At 43.0% G+C, this 18,019-nt stretch overlaps 1 protein-coding gene across 1 annotated transcript in view; it reads left to right on the top strand.

The window, feature by feature from the left end:
• The window catches only part of LOC129706559 (genetic suppressor element 1-like), a 176,736-nt gene that overhangs the window by 84,322 nt on the left and 74,395 nt on the right, over positions 1-18,019 (top strand). The window contains exons 3-4 of the mRNA XM_055650924.1: positions 1,175-1,371; positions 16,880-17,043. Coding sequence (XP_055506899.1) covers positions 1,175-1,371; positions 16,880-17,043 — 361 coding nt within the window. The remainder of the gene's footprint in view (positions 1-1,174; positions 1,372-16,879; positions 17,044-18,019) is intronic.

Here is an 18,019-nt window from a genome sequence, read left to right as displayed (position 1 = left end):
TTGAACAATTTGACTTAAATGCGTCATCTGAAATGAAGTTTGGGAACCACTAATCAAATGAAGGGTCAGGATTTAATTCCATAATCCAGATTACTGATATCAAACAGCACCAGATATTTTTGAAGTATTTTCATGAGTCTAAGGGTAAGTTACTGACCATGAGGGAAGAAAGGTGAAATACAGATTGAGTACTTCCTGCTGTTATTGTAGCAAAACAAAGACTACTGGAGGATGACACAAAGTGCTGGGGTAACTCAGCGGGTCAAGCATCATCTCTGGAGAACACTTGAGTGCTGTATTCTCTAATTTTAAGTAACTTCTCTAACACTTCCCTGCCCCCCTTCCTCCACCCTAATCATTTAACCAGTTTGCCACATTGGATCCCTCTTGAGATCCCATCTTCCCTAGCCAACAATTGGCAAGCAGGACACCACCCTGCGTGAGGTTATTTGTTGCTGGCTCTGACTTGTCCTGGTCTTTTCTCGTCTCCAGCTCCACCCCTTCTCCCACCCCCAACTTTCAGTCTGAAGAAGGGTCCCCGGCATGAAACGCCACCTTTCCTTTTTCTCCAGAAATGCTGACCGACCCGTTGAGTTAATCCAGCACTTTGTGTCTACACTTCAAACCTAATTTGCATGTCAGAGCTCTCTTCAGTGTCCACAAGGGAGTGCAGGATCAGTCAATTTGTCCAATACCGTACAGCATTTTTGTCAGACTGTGCCCACAGTCTGACAAAAATACCGAGTCTCATGAATAACATAAGAGTCCTTGCCAGAAATATTTAAGAATTTATGATGAAGGGGCAAGGCAGAGAGTGGTGAGTCTCTGGAATTCTCTGCCACAGAAGGTAGTTGAGGCCAGTTCATTGGCTATATTTAAGAGGGAGTTAGATGTGGTCCTTGTGGCTAAAGGGATCAGGGGGTATGGAGAGAAGGCAGGTACAGGATACTGAGTTGGGTGATCAGCCATGATCATACTGAATGGCGGTGCTGGCTCGAAGGGCCGAATGGCCTACTCCTGCACCTATTTTCTATGTTTCTATGTAAGGCATGAGATTATAATATTATCATACATGAGCGCTTAAAGCAGTAAACATGGGATAAATTAATCAGTGCAATGCTGATGACCAGAAAAATATAATACTAAGATTTTGTTTTTCCCTTTATAATTCCAGGTTCTTCACATTGTAGTGAGCATTCTCCCACGTCGTCACCAGTTGCCAAGCACGGTTCTCCTGCTAACACACCCAAAAGGGCTGCAGGAACAATAATAGTTCCACCCGGAACCCACAGAGTGGCAAATACCCCGCCCGTGGTGACTATTGCTCCCACGCAATCCATCAATGGGCTTTGGAGAGGTGATGGTAGACAGGTAAGACAAGGAAGCCTGATACAATGATTGCAACTATTGCTTCAGAGATTTAACTTGTTTTTGTTTAATAATACAATGTTCAGCAATTTATCTTAATGTTGTGATGAAAAAGTTTGAGTCAAGAAATAACAGTTACCTATACATGAAGTAAGTGAAGAGTGAGTGTTGTATTCTCTCTATACTGTAGATTAGGCATGGACCAATTTAAAACAACTTGCTTGTTCAATTTGATGTTCAAGCATGAGGTGCATGATACCATTTTTGATTATGTGCCGAATGTGCCTATGTGCCGATTACTAACATTTTTTTGACTGAAATAACATCTATATTTGGACAGTACTTGGAGATGATTCTTTTGTTTTAGTTTTAATGCCGGATAAAATCATAGGCTCAGAAATGATTGGTGAGGGTTGACAAACTAACGCATGGGCACTTGCACTGTCAAAGCCTTGCCTGAATAAGCGAGTTCAGTATTCCGACTGCGCATGCCCAGGTCAAAGGTTACTATGCATAAACAGCCCTGGAAAGCAGTGGAGCAGTGAAGCAGTGGACCTTCATTTCTTCCGTTTTTTCCAGCTTGGATTTTTTTTCTCTCTTTTTTTTTCTATTTTATGTATTAGAAGCAAATGTACAAAAATAGAAGCAATGGCATATAAAATAATACAGTTATTGTCCAGCTTCAATTTTAACTTTTAGCTATAGTTGGAAGAAAAGAAAGGAGAAAAAGCAAGAAAGAGAAAAAGTGAGATGTGCAAAGATAGAACCCCTAGACTACCAAAGTGGTGAAGCCAAAGAGCGAATAAATGAAAGATAGAAGAGAGGAGTAGAAAAAATAAAAAAAATTAAAGGATTTTTCTAGGTATGAAAATATTGCTTTCAAACTATGAAATAGTTGTATTTATTGTTCCTGTTAAAATCTGAGATTATTTAATCATTTTTATTGCTTTATTACACTTTGGTGAGTGAGAGAGATCGTGCTTGTCCGTGGCCTGTGTGGGGCCCGGGGCGGTTGAATTGCTGTTGGGCCGGGCTGAGCTTGCAGCTGGCGCAGGGAGGAGGCCAAGTTGCTTTGTATGTATCCCCGCTGATGGCAAGTGCTCAGCTTTCGCCGCGGTGGGGGGGGGGGTCCCTGGCCCGTAGGGGAGCGGGGGAGCTTGGGCTGGAGTTGGAGCTTCTTCTCCGCGCTGGCTGTGGGCCTGGGGCCGCTGGTGTCGTCGATCACAACCAGCGCAGAGAAGAAGCGCCAACTCCAACCCAACCCCACTACCCAAAGGGGCCAGGGACCACCAGCGGCCAACCCCACCCCTGGCGCCGGCGCTGGCGAAAGCTGAGCACTATCCATAAACGGGATTACGCACAAAGTACTGCAGCAACTCGGCCTCCTCATGCCCGGCCCAATACCACCAACCGACCCCAGACAGAGACGAGACACCCTGGAGGGGACGGGGACGGAGACGGCCCAACAGCAACTGAACAGACCTGGGCCCCACACCAACGAGCACAATCTCGCTCACTCACCAAAGCGTAATAAAGCAATAAAAACAACAAAATAATCTTAGCTTTTAACAAAGGAACAATAAACGCATCTATTTCATACTTTGAAAGCAATATTTTCTTACCTAGAAGAATCAAAGCTGGAAAAAAAAAGAAGACATGAAGGTCTCCTGCTTCACTGTTCTACTGCTTTCCAGAGCTGTTTATGCAGAGTGACCTTTGACCTGGGCATCTGCAGTCAGAATACCGAATTTGCTAATTGCAGGGAGATCAATCCTTATTCCTTAATTTTTGGTTTGCTTTATTTAAAGTTCTGGATGTTCAAAAAGGGCCATTTTTTTCAGCACGTTTGTTTTATTCACGACTAAATATAGAATACAAACACAAAAATTGCCAATCAAGCATTAACAAGTGAGAAGGGAAAGATAGGAACTTAAGGGGTGGGTGGGTGGTGGGTATATGCAATGTGCAGACTGAGGAAGTAGTTGAGTTTGGTACTATAACATCATTTGAAAGACATTTGGTGAGGTACATAGATAGGGAAAGTTTGGAGGGTTATGGGCCAAAAGCAGTCAAATGGGCATATTAGTCAGCATGAACAGGTTTGACTGAAGTGCTTATTTCTCTGCTATATGGCTCTATCATGTGACTATTACAGATTAATGGAATGTTTTATTAATGGCTTGGTGGGAACTAATGTGCCTTGGATTTGATTGAGACTTTAAATGCAAAGGTTTCCTCATTGTGATTCTTTTTATCATCTGTGGCTCACCTTGCATTAGAGTACTGCCTAGATCTATGTCAGTTGTGCCACATTTACCACTTTCCGATGCTTGTTAAGGTTGCCGTAAGAGGCGAGCGTTCAATAAAGATCATAGTTGATGTTTTTAAAACTACAAGAGCAAAGAGTTTAAAAGGAGAATACAGTCAGTCAGACTGTCATTCACCACAGTCAGAACAAGATGTCTGGGAATTGGAACACCAAGACACAACACAACAGCAAATTTTAAAAGTAGATGATTTAGTGGTGAGATTTAAATGTTAAATCAAAAATTTCACATTTAATGTTTTGTGGAGCGCAAAATTAAAGAAGTTAAACAAGAACAGGGGGTGATTTAGGAATTGGAATATGAATGGGGCATTCACATGGGCAGCAATAAAAATATTTCAACTTACAAAAATACATAATATGTTTTAAACTATATATTAAGAACGAACTAGCATTTATATATTGACTTTCCATATGGTGCTTTTCACATATCCAGAATATCCTGAAGTGTTTCACAGGCAATGACAGATTTTTGAGGTATGTTTCTGTATAACAAATGAGTTGATATCTGGTTCAGTAATTTTGATTGAAGAGGGGTACAGTTCAAGATGTCAGGAAAACCCCCTTAGCAATGTGCACATGGCTTTGTTTTCGACATCTCATCTAAACAGAACATCTTTAAAAGAGCAACATACATGCAACATTGCATGAAGTGTATCCTGAGCTCATTGGAATGAAGTTTGGACTTTTGACTTGGATGCAAATATGTAAGCATTCTACCAAATGTAAGACATGATATTTCTATTAACTTTACAGAGTCAGAAGCTGTACAGCATGGAAACAGGGTCCTTTGGCCCATCACATTCATGGTGACTAAGTTGGCATACTGGGCTTGTCTTATTTGCCTGCATTTGGGACATTGCCCTCGAAACCCTTCCTGTCCATGTGTCTATCTGTTCTGATGCCTTTTAAAAGATCCAATTGTAATTGGTTCTATAGCTTCCTCTGGCAGCTCATTGCCGACAAGGACCACCCTCTGAATGAAAAAGTTGCCCCCTGAGGCCTCTCGTAAATCTCTCCTCTCTCACCTTAAACCTATGCCCTCTAGTTTTAGATTTATCTACCCTAGGAAAAAGACTGTGAGTGTAAATCCTGTACCTGAGAATCCTTTCCAATAACATTTTTTACTTCCAGTTCTTTCCGTCAGTTTTTTCCTCAAAATACATTAAGACATGTTTAGCTTAAGACTTACTAAGGTGTATTCTGTCTATTAGGACATTGTGATATATTTAAAGTGATATTGCTAACATCCTGCGAGGTTTCCCATCAATTTAGCTCTGTTCCCCATTCATGTATCTTGATGGAGTCCAACACTAGAAGAGCTATTACTGTTTCCCAGTTAATATCTATACAAAACATTCAGATGTCTGCCGCCAAAGTTCAAATAGCTGTTGAGGCATGTGAATTTATACATTGGATTAAAATTTATTGCAAGCAGTGAATTTGAGGCTTGTCTGCACACAATTTATTTATTTTAGAGTGGGTTGACATAAATTAAAAATGCAAATTGGCCAGAGTCACGTAAGGACCATTGAAAGAAGCAACCAATTCCATGTTGCCTCATGCAGTATTGTTAGTAAACAGCACAGAGTCTGAATCAAGAAGGGTCAATTGGAATAGTAACGTCAATATAAGCTCATGCACAAGAAGTAAAATAAAGAGAAAAGTCAAATGATTGGGTTAAAATCAAATGGAAAAAAGCAGAACAAAAATGACTCTGCAGCAATTAAAATGTGAAAAAAATTTGAACCATAACACAAATAATAATTTTCTGTATCACATATTCGGTAGCTATTAGGATGTTTTACATCATTGGTAGAAACCAGGAGCTGCAGATGCTGGTTTACCAAGTAAAGACACAAAATGCTGGAGTAACTCAGCGGGTCAGGCAGCATCCCTGCAGAACATGGATAGGTGATGTTTTAGGTCGGGACCCTTCTTCAGACCGATTACAGGTGTGGGGGAAAAGAAGCCTAGAATAGTGGAGGGGCAAGACAAAGCATGACAGGTCAAGATGTTTCACAAGGTAGATAAAAATGCTGGAGAAACTCAGCGGGTGCAGCAGCATCTATGGAGCGAAGGAAATAGGCAACGTTTCGGGCCAAAACCCTTCTTCAGTCCAGCATCTGCAGTTCCTTCTTAAACAAGATGTTTCACATCATTGCTTACACTGAAATAGAAAAATCTGACTTGCCGTGGTGAGATTAGTCTGCATTTTTTCATTCATGTCAGTTAATCTGACAATGGCGGAAGTTATTGTTTGGTTTCTGGAAGATGATGAGTAATGAGTTGCTTTCTGAAGATTTTGTGGTGAAGGTACAATGTTATGGTGAAAGTTCATCCAGTTCATCCGCCTCTTCCATGATGGCAAGACAAGAACAGTTCTGCTCAAAGGTGAAACCTCTGCACCTTTCGACACCTCCAATGGAGTGAAGCCAGGTTGCGTTCTGGCCCCTGTACTCTTCAACCTCTTCTTCGGCTGCGTCCCGAGTCACGAACTCCAGGACCTCGACCGTGGCGCGTACCTGAAGTAGCGTCTGGACGGATCTCTCTTTGACCTTCGACGACTGAACACCAAAACCAAGACGCAGAAACGGCTCATTCTTGAAGCCCTTTTTGCAGTTGACTGCATGGTTCATGAGGAGTCTGACCTCCAGTTCATTGTGACCAAAGTTGCGGAAGCAGCACAGGCTTGTGGGCTCACAGTCAGCCTCAGCAAAACGGATGTCATCCACCAGCCGGCTCCAGACTCTGCAGCACCGCCCCTAAGTGCGCACGTTGACAGCACACAGCTGTAGCCGTTGACTCCTTCAAATAATTGGGAAGTGTAATATCATCTGATGGCTCACTGGACAAGGAAATGTCAACGAGAATCAGCAAAGCCAGTCAAGCACTTGGACGACTACGTACACGAGTGTTGAACCAGCACAACATCAAGCTGTCAACTAAACTCAAAGTCTCCAAAGCCTGTCTACTTTCCAGCCTGCTCTATTTCTGTGAAACGTGGACCTTGTATAGGAATCACATCCGTCAACTTGAGAAGTTCCATATGCGCTCGTTACAGTCCATCATGGGCATTCGCTGGCAGGAGAAAGTGCCCAACCGAGAGGTATTGGACAGATCCAGCTTCACAAGCATTGAGGCAATGATCATCAATGCACAGCTCCGATGGACTGGGCACGTCTGCCATCTGGATGGATGGAACCCGCATGCCTCGACAGGTCTTCTACGGTGGACAAGGGAACCGTGGCCATCACAAGAATGAATACAAAGATTGGGTCAGGGACCATCTCCATTATTGTGGTCTTGAGCCCAAGCAACTGGAAGCCATCGCCAGCAACAGAACACGCTGGAGCGTAGCAGTGCGAACAGCAGCCGGCAGCTTCGAGGAAAGCCACCTCGAGCGACTTACCAAAGCCAGGGCAAGGAGGAAGGCTGCCGCCCAGAACCCGCCAGCGACGACCTTCATCTGCCCCCACTGCCCCTCGAGTGTGCGGGTTTACGAATTAGACTCGTGAGCCATGTCAGAACTCACCAGAATTGAGACTACACAACCTGCCATCGTGGTTACCAATGGGAGACCACCAATTCCATGATGCTTTTAGATAAAGAACTCAAAGGTTTTCACCCCTTGAAGAAAATGTGATTTCTAAATCAGGAAATGATGTGACTATCAAAGCCCACCAGATCACTGTACGTTCCAGAGAATGAGCACTATGTTTGAGAAATCTCTCCTGCTATTGAGCTCGAATGAACTTAGTTGAGTTAGTAAATGATGAGTGATTGTATGGTGTCCCAATCAATACATAGTTTGGTGTTGAACTCCTTCAGGATCTGACTGTCAGTGGAAATTCAACCCATTCCATTCATTTATCTGTGTAACTAGGCAATTAAATGCAACCTCTCATCCCTGTAATGGTGGAAACAACTACCCTACTGTTTGACATTAAAATCACAGTCAAAATGTCAAAACTATTTAAAAAGGAAAATGAGGGATAATTATTTCAGTCTGAACATCACTGAGCTTAGAGTTTATAAACATGCATCAACCTGAACATTTTCTGCATTCAAATAATTAACTTTTAATTAACTAAAAAGAACATTAAACTCTGCCGATGTTAGCCACCTACTAACATTAAGGAATGAATAAGCATCTAGTCTAACAATGATACAGTTGAACATTGAACAATTCTTGTATGTTAAGAATTAAAATAGGCTCTTTTTTAATTCTTGGATTTTATTATGGTTGTTGGATTAATAAAAACATATTTTGACATGAAATTAGAAATGATAAATAACATAATAATGGGCACAAAACCAAATGTTCTGAGCCTTCTCGAGATATGTACCTTTTTTTCCCCACGAATGTTCTTTATTAGCAGAGCTATACAGATGTCTATTGCGGGCCACCAGCTTGTACGTGGTCCTAGCAGACATTGAGGCATCGAGTCATGCAGCATTGAAACAGGCCCTTGGCCCAACTCGTCCATGATGATATAGTTGTTCCATCAAAGCTAGTTCCATTTGTTCGCATTTGGTCCACATCCCTCTAAACCTTTCGTATCTATGTACCTGCCCAGGTTTAAAAAAATATATTGTTATTGTACCTGCCTCAACTACCTCCTCCATGTGTAGGTGGCAAGCAAATAAACCACCTGAGTGGCATTAGCTTTCCACCAAAGAGCAATCAATCTGAAGAAGGGTCCCGAACAGAAACGTCTCCATCAAAGGGCAATCGATTCTGAATCCAGTCTGCAAGCCCCAGCATTGGATCGAAGGAGAATTTCCACATTGTACCTTTTTCCTTTGGCCTGTCAAGCCTCTGATTTTCTATCTTACAATAGCAGGATGCTAGATCAGGTCATACTGTAACTGCCCTCAATTTCTATTGTAACTGTACATGAAAGGCCAGTCATGAAAGCAAACCTAACTAAAGAAAATGTTTATTTCTAATAAATAAAAACTGAAATAGACACAATTTTTCATTCACAGTTTTATTCATGGATATTATTACAATACATATTTCAATTGTCAAATTGAACAGTTGAATATAATACACTGAAGGGAAATGGGGAATTCAATAAGAAGAACTAATAATCTGCATTGAAATTTCAAATGAATTACATAGAAACATAGAAAAATAGGTGCAGGATTAGGCCATTCGGCCCTACGAGCCATCTCTGCCATTCAATATGATCATGTCTGATCATCCAGAATCAGTACCCTTTTCCTGCTTTTTCCCCATATCCCTTGATTCCTTTAGCCCAAAGAACTTTATCTAACTCTCTCTTGAATACATCTGGTGAATTGGCCTCCACTGCCATCTGTGGCAGAGAATTCCACAGATTCACAACTCTCTGGGTGAAGTTTTTCCTCATCTCAGTCCTAAATGGCCTACCCCTTATTCTTAAACTGTGGCCCTGGTTCTGGACGTCCCCCATCATCGGGAACATGTTTCCTGCCATATGGCCATATTTCTATGGAGTGGAATGGCCACTCTCAAAAGGACATGCACCCAATGTTACATCAGCTAAATGTGTGATATATTTAAGAAAAGTTAGAAAATAAAATTAGAAAATAAAAATCACACCACTATTACTCTCTTAATATAGCAATGCATGTTGCTGAATTAATTGGTGTTGATAAAGTTTGTATGAGAATTGAAAGTGAGTAGACAAAATAGATAAACAAATTCTGCGACTGAAGAAGGGTTTCGGCCCGAAATGTGGCCTATTTCCTTCGCTCCATAGATGCTGCTGCACCCGCTGAGTTTCTCCAGCATGTTTGTCTACCTTCGATTTTCCAGCTTCTGCAGTTCCTTCTTAAACACTCTGCATCAGAAGAAGCAGGATGCCTGAGCTTACATCTAACAAATTGTTCTCTGCCACCTGATAAAACAACTTAATATTCTCCTATATTTTCTCTCCAACTATTTTTTTAAATTTTGCTGCTGTGAACTTCTGTCCTGAGATTAGGATCACATCAATCATCTAAGATTTCTCAAGTATTACTACCTCCCATACTCAACATGAGATTTCGACTGTGAGTCATCTACTGCATTCCTGGTCTTTTCAATGTTGGCATTGCCCTGAATTATAGACCTTAGCTCCCCATTCAATATTTCCACAGAGAATGGTGAATCTCTGGAAGCACAGGGAGTGGTGAATCTCTGGAATTCTCTGCCACAGAAGGTAGTTGAGGCCAGTTCATTGGCTATATTTAAGAGGGAGTTAGATGTGGCCCTTGTGGCTAAAGGGATCAGGGGGTATGGAGAGAAGGCAGGTACAGGATACTGAGTTGGATGATCAGCCATGATCATATTGAATGGCGGTGCAGGCTCGAAGGGCCGAATGGCCGACTCCTGCACCTATTGTTTATGTTTCTATGTTTTAATTGCAATAGGAATGTGGTTACATGACAGCAAATTAGCAAATACTTATGTGTATACAAATACGAATAGAGATAAAAGAAAGGGGTGACATCTTAATAGGAGACCTGTTTATGTATCTATGGCCTATCCTTATAGTTCATGACTAACAATTCCTCATTTACATAGCTTGTATGAACCCATAATAATTCTAATGCCAGAGCATTTTTCACAAATGTAATAATTGGCTGGTGCAAAATTCCACAAAGGCAAAATTAATCACGAGAGACCACATATTTTTGGTGGCTTTGTGAAAAGCAACCTAATTAAGCAAAGCTGGCTTCTACCCCATGAAGCATTTGCTGATTCAATAATAAGCTGCCATTAATTAACTGGGGACAAATCAAAATGTCCCTGAGGCTTGCTGTAAGTTACACCAGTTACCAACAGCTCGACTAGTTTACTGTGGAAATCGCTATGATTTCCCAGGTCAGCTCATTTATCACACCACAACTGAGAGGGCTGGTTTATTTTCTCTCTATTTCTATGTTTGCAGGATATTAACTAAACGACAAATGGCTCAGAAGCAGAGATGTAAGATGTGGCATTCGTATATAGGCCTGGGTCCTTATAACACAGACAGAACATGAATACAGCACGGCTCCTCGCCTCCCTCTCTGAACCTAGCCTTCGTGCTAGCTTCACTCTTCATATCCCTTGTTAGCACCTCCTGTGGATGTTAAATTTGTGTTTATTGTGTGTTTTTGTCATTTTTATTATATGTATGACTGCAAGGCAACGACATTTGGAAAATAAAATTCAATTCAATTCAATTCAATCCTCCACAACTAACTCTGGACCATCATGGGCTCCTTAGCCATCGGTGGCAGCTCTGATTTGTTCTGTACCTTTTCATATCTCTAGTCTCCCTCTCTCATGACTCTCAGTCTGAAGAAGGGGCTCGACATGGAACGTGACCTATTCCTTTTCACCAGAGATGCTGCCTGACCCCTGAGTTACTCCAGCTTTTTGTGTCTATCTTCGGTGTAAACCAGCATCTGCAGGTCCTTCCTATAAATTCTACCAATTTTGCCATGTGTCTTCTGTCTTGTCTCAGCTTCCTTACACTGATATCCCATAAACACAACATTTTATCGAATAGTGCCTCATCCACAAAATTGCCATTTATAATTTCCTCCTCGCTCCTGAATATCACTGATCTTCCAGCTTTCACTGTGTCCTTAACTCTTCTCCCCCCCCCCCCCCCATATATTTTTGCTTGTATTTGAATGATGGGAGAAGAAATTGCATATTAGTTATCAAAAACATTTCATGCCAAACTCGCCCACAAACAAACTTCTAACTGTAAAGAGATGAGAATTAATTTGTTGTAATAAGCAGTGACGTTTGGATTTTGCAGATGAACGTAAACCCTTTTAACATGTGAAACCGTTCCACTGGGACTGGAGATTAAATCATTCAAATTAATCTATGATGTGCTGACTGCAAGAAAACTATCTATCTTTTTATCTGAATGCTGCAAATATTCCTCTTATGCTCAAATTATTTTGCAGTAAATTACACTAAGCATTAACCTTACCAAATTCTTACTTCACTGCATATTATTTTTGCTACATTTTGTAGCCGAATGCCTTTCTTTAATAATTTTTAAATATTCTGTTTTTCTATTTATCTTCAAAATGAATAACATAATTTCCCCCAAATTATACAGCTTCTTGTCCCAAAGGTTCACGTGGATTTCAGTATTTGATATGGTTAATGTAAGGCCAACTATCCTGTGTTTTCCTTTTTTCTCTCTCTCTCTGTCTCTCTCACTTTCCTTTTCTAAATACTAATGGTACCTTTGGTGCCTTTCAGTCAACTGGGAGTATTTCATATTGTAGGAAAGATCAAAACCAATGCACAGTAGATTGAAGAGTGATTGTTTCAACACCACAATCAACTCTAAACAAAAGATTCTGAACATCGATGATTTTGAATCACGAAAGGACATGAATGATTTCACAAATGAGGCAATCAAATTACATGTAAAATTGGAACCTAAGGAAAGGTTTGAAATGGCAAAATGTTTCCTTCGGAAAACTTCTATCTCGGTCCGTGTTCAGTACAGCTAACCACCGCATAAAAAAGGGTAAAGATTCGATGTAAAGTTGGGAAAGGGCACTTGAAAATCATTTCACAGTGCTGCAACCTGCGCCCAGATTAGTCTGAAGTAGGGTCTCGACCTGAAACGTCACTCATCCCTTCTCTCCAGAGATGCTGCCTGTCCTGCTGAGTTACTCCAGCATTTTGTGTCTATCCCAGAAGATCATGCTCTTGACATGGGAGAAGGGCTCAACTGGCAACATAGTAGTACACCAGTAAAAAGCTAGCACTTTGCTTTTCATCTTACGTTGCTTAAAATACTTAGTTCAAAATTCATTGGGCAGCACACTGCCTGTTAAAAGGTGATGATGTGGTGTTCATCCCAAAGTCACTGGAACACTGGGAACTTTACAAATGTGGGACGAATCCAAAGTAAGCTTTTTGCATTTATTACGGAAATTTGTCACTAAGGAAACATTTATTTTTATAAGTACTTTGCAAGTGAGCATTGTGACAAAGCAAAGCACTCAGTTAAGACACTGGGTCAGAAGTTAGCAGAATGATTTATCAAGGTATGTCAAGAATAGTAAGCAGGTGAAACTGATGCGTGATTCAAAACAGAAAGCAGCTCAGGTTAATAAAACAAAAAATGTGTTTTGTTAGCTTTGTAGTTAAAGGACTAGCAAGCACATGCAAACTTAAATTGAGAGCACATTATCAAAACAGTACTTGTTATTCCAACAAATATTATGGGTTTGATTTTGCAGGTTTGTTGCAATTTGATCCTCAGAATACCTATAAGATGTTTCTCAAAACATAACAACAGGTAGTCTTGTTGGCTATGCAACACTCAGACTTTCCCTAAATAGATCAAAGACCCTAATTAATGATACACATGCTCCTGTATGTCTTTGCTATTGAGTAGACAATGCAATATTTTTGAATATGTAGATTAGCAAATTTGCAGATGATGCAAAAGTGTGTGGTTTTGCAGGGGGTAACTTTTAAATCTCTCCCTGCACGGGAGACCCGACCTTTTCTTTGTCGGGTCTCCATTGTCGTTGGGGCTGCAACGTGGAGCGGCCTCCAACAGGAGAAGACCGGGGGCTCTGGTGCCGACGACTCACCTCACCGTCGCGGAGCTGGCCGAGTCCAGAGCGGGTGGAGCGGTGGAGGAGCGCTGCTGCTGCTGCGGCCCGACCTCCGGAGATTCGGAGGCTGCAACTGCGGTTCTGGCGGACGGCGGCACCGGGAGCCCGCGGGTCCCTGGAGGGAGACCGCTTTTCAGGGCTCTCGCACCGGCGACTTCTCCCGCCCGAGTTGCGGGGTTGAAGAGCTCCTGGAGCGGGGCCTGACATCACCACCCCGCGCGCCTCGGAATGGCCGTGGGACTCTGCGAGCGCACACCGGGGGCTCTAACATCAAGAACCCGGTGTGCGACCTTGCATCACCCGGCGTGGCTTTAATGGTCGCGGGACAATGGCCGGGGGCTTTGACTTTGACTCTGACATCGGGGGGGGGGGGGGGAGAGTGCAGTGGAGAGAGAAGTTTTTTGGCCTTCCATCACAGCGATGTGATGGATGTTTATGTAAATTATGTTGTGTCTTGGGTCTATTTGTTTGTAATGTATGGCTGCAGAAACGTCATTTCGTTTGGACCTCAAGGAGTCCAAATGACAAATAAATTGAATCTTGAATCTTGATCTTGAATGTTGCAGTTGTATAAGACATTGATGAGGCCGCATTTAGAGTATTGTGTTCAGTTCTGAGCACCATGTTATAGAAAAGATGTTGTCAAGCTGGAAAGGGTACAGTGAAGATTTACAGTCAGAGTCAGAGTCAGAGTCAGAGTCAATTTAATTGTCATTTGGACCCCTGGAGGTCCAAACGAAATGCCGTTTCTGCAGCCATACATTACATACAAATAGACCCCAGACACAACAATAATTACATTTAACATAAACATCCATCACATAGCTGTGATGGAAGGCCAAATAAACTTATCTCTCCACTGCACTCTCCCCCCCCCCCCCCGATGTCAGAGTCAAAGTCATAGCCCCCGCTGGCAATGGCGATTGTCCCGCGGCCATTAAAGCCACGCCGGGTGGTGCGAGGTCGCACACCGGGTCCTGATGTTGGAGCCCCCGGTGTGCGCTCGCAGAGTCCGCGGCCATTCCAGCCGCGCGGGGCAGTGGTGTCAGGCCCCGCTCCAGGAGCTCTTCAACCCCGCAACTTGGGCGGGAGAAGTCGCCGTTGCAGGAGCCCTGAGAAGCGGTCTCCTTCCAAGGAGCCGTGGGCTCCCGGCGCCGCCGTCCACAGACCTGTAGAGAGCCTCCGACTCTCCGGTAGCAGCAGCAGCAGCAACAGCAACAGCATCAGCAGCAGCAGCGCTCCTCCACCGCTCCGGACCCGGCCAGCTCCGCGACGGCAACGGTGAGTCGGCACCTGAGTCCCCGGTCTCTTCCTGTTGGAGGCCGCTCCTCGTTGCGGCCTCAACGACAATGGAAACCCGACGAGAAAAGGTCGGGTCTCCAGTGCAGGGAGAGATTACAAGGATGTTGCCGGGGCGAGGGGGTCTGAGCTATAGGGAGAGGTTGAGTAGCCCGGGTCTCTATTCCTTGGATGAGGGATGATCTTATTGAGGTGTATAAAATCATGAGTGGAATAGATCGGGTAGATACACAGAGTCTCTTGCCCAGAGTAGGTGAATCGAGGAGCAGAGGACATAGATTTAAGGGAAAAAGATTTAATAGCAATCTGAGGGGTAACTTTTTCACACAAAGGGTGGTGGGTGTGTGGAACAAGGTGCCAGAGGAGGTAGTTGAGGCAGGGATTATCCCACTATTTTAGAAACCGTTAAACAGGTACATGGATAGGACAGGTTTGGAGGGATATGCAACATGGACAGGTGGGATAAGTGTAGCTGGGACATGTTGGCCGGAGTGAGCAAGTTGGGCCGAAGGACCTGTTTACACACTTCCTATGACTCTATGACTATGACTCTATGATCAGCCCAAATTTCATAAATCCAATTTCATAAATATCTTCACGTAAAAAACAGTCAGCATAGAGCTGCAGCTCCCAATTCTGATTGAGTTTTTGAAGGTGTAACCAAAAACGTTGTATATATATAGATTTCAGCAAGGTATTTAGCAAGGTTCTGCATGGTACACTGCTCTGGAAGCTTCGATCGTATGTGATGAAAGGAGAGCTAACCGACTGGATGGAAAATCTGCTTCATGGAATTGACGGTGGAAGGATGTTTTTTGGATTGGAGGTCTGTGACTAGTGGTGTGCCTCAGGGTTCGGTGCTGGGTCCATTGCTGTTTGTTATCCATATCAATTAACTGGATGAGTTCATACCAGGCACGATTAGTAAGTTTACAGATGACACTAAAGTGGATGATATTGTAGATAGCGAAGGTGGTTGACAAAAATTGCAGCAGGATCTTGATCAGTTGGGCAGGTGGGCTGAGGAATGGTGAATGGAGTTTAATCCAGATAAGTGCGAGGCGTTGCATTTTGGGAAGTATAACCAGGGCAGAACTTACACGGTGAATGGCAGGGCTCTGGGGAGGGATAGATTTAATTACCAATCTGAAGGGCAACTTTTTTACGCAAATGGGTGGTAGGTATATGGAACATAGAAACATAGAAAATAGGTGCAGGAGTAGGCCATTCGGCCCTTCGAGCCTGCACGGCCATTCAATATGATCATGGCTGATCATCCAACTCAGTATCCTGTACCTGCCTTCTCTCCATACCTCCTGATCCCTTTAGCCACAAGGGCCACATCTAACTCCCTCTTAAATATAGCCAATGAACTGTGGCCTCAACTACCCTCTGTGGCAGAGAGTTCCACAGATTCACCACTCTCTGTGTGAAAATTTTTTTTCTCATCTCGGCCCTAAAAGATTTCCCCCTTATCCTTAAACTGTGACCCCATGTTCTGGACTTCCCCAACATGGGGAACAATCTTCCTGCATCAAGCTGCCAGAGGAGGTAATTGGGAGTAGGTACCATCACAACATTAAAACACACTTGGACAGGTACATGGATAGGATAGCTTTAGAAGGATATGGGCCAAACACAGGCAGGTGGGACTAGTGTAGATGGGGCGGGGTTACACCCACGCCCGGATGGTACTAGAAAGCGACTACGCGCTGCCTGCAAAACCATGGGTTTAATCTGACTGGGTCATTTATTCCACCTTTTTTTTCACCTCCTTCAAAACACCTGCGTGTAAATAGTACAGATGCAAAATCCATTTACAGTATTATCATGTTTTTGTGACTTTAAACGTGGGACCAGACATGATTTACGTGAGTTGCTGTTAAAATCTACAAGGCAATAATCTACTTTTCTGCATAGCGCGCACATCGGTATTGAATTTGTGGCATTTTCTTTAATGCCATTTTCCTCGGCTGCAAATTACACAGAATTAGTTCCCTGGGGTGTAGACGCAACACAGACCCAAACAGGCCAGCTGCAGCACAACTCCTAATGGAGAGAAAGATTAATTAGAAAAGCAGCAGCATGCCGATATGTAAATGAGTATTTCTCCATTACCCTTCCGATCAGACTGTAATTGTTTAATTTTACGTGAAATGGCATAGTCTTCCTTCTGGTGTTTAGCCCAGATGCTAAGAGGTAACCGAATGTTAATATTTTTGACAACTAACTTTAATTATATTCTCTCTCTCTCCTCCTTAGCCCTCAGACAGCACCCTGAGATCCAGAAGCTGTGATCACCCACTTTCTACAGAGTCATTATTAAAAAAAGATAAGCCATCATTGGCAACACATGCTGCTCCCTCACATCCAGCTTTCTATCTATCCAGTCACCCCATCCAAGAGTCACCTTATTCAACCATCAAGTAAGTCATTCATCAGTAACTACCAGTAGCATACAGTGACATTTCAGTCCCTTAATCTCAGTACCTCAAGTCTCAAGATGTCTGAATATTATTAAATGTACTAAATACTAATCAATTCTTTCCTCTCATCCTGGGCTTGTCCCCACAAGATGTCTAGTTTAAATACTCTATTTGTTTAATAGTTACTATCTAGATAATGCTTCCAGGTGCTGATTTATTGGTGAAAATGTAGTTCTGTAGTATAGTATGTGTCCTGCAAATCATAAAAATGGCAATCTTATGTATTTTAAACTCATGTCATCCCCTCCCTCCTGCCACTCCTGTACTTACACTATGTGCTGTGTTTTTGCAACGTTCTTGCTTTCTTGGCACAATACCACCCTCACCCTTCCATTGGGCCTTTTTACTCTTTCCAGTCTGTAGAAAAGACAGAGCTAAGAGTACAACAACACCCCCATGTTGATCTTTCTTCGCCTTATAACAATGTTTCACTGCTTTACTTCATTTTTCCTGGCTCTGTCACAGGAAGAGATTATCAAGTCGACAGAGGAAAAGACTCAAAAAGTCCCCATGAATTAGATTAGATTAGATTAGATTAGATTAGATCCTTTATTTGTCATTCAGACCTTTCGGTCTGAACAAAATGTCGTTGCCTGCAGCCATACATGTAATAATAAACAACAAAACACACGATAAACACAAATTAACATCCACCACAGTGAGTTCACCAGGCACCTCCTCACTGTGATGGTGGCAAAAATCTTAGGGTTACTGTCTCTTCCCTCCTCATTCTTCCTCTGCGCTGAGGCGATACCCCACCGGGCGATGGTAGTCAGTCCCGCAGCTCAACCGAGCTCTGCGAACGGGCCGGTTCAAGCTCCGCGGCCGGGGGTGGTCGAAGCTGCCGCCCTCCAGTCCAGCGGACGCAGCTGTTGCCGCGGGAGCTCCGGAAAACAGGCACCAGCCTGTAACCTGC

Source organism: Leucoraja erinacea, chromosome 2 (assembly GCF_028641065.1).
Source record: "Leucoraja erinacea ecotype New England chromosome 2, Leri_hhj_1, whole genome shotgun sequence".
Classification (NCBI taxonomy): domain Eukaryota; kingdom Metazoa; phylum Chordata; class Chondrichthyes; order Rajiformes; family Rajidae; genus Leucoraja; species Leucoraja erinaceus.
This window is presented reverse-complemented; position numbering and strand designations above follow the sequence as displayed.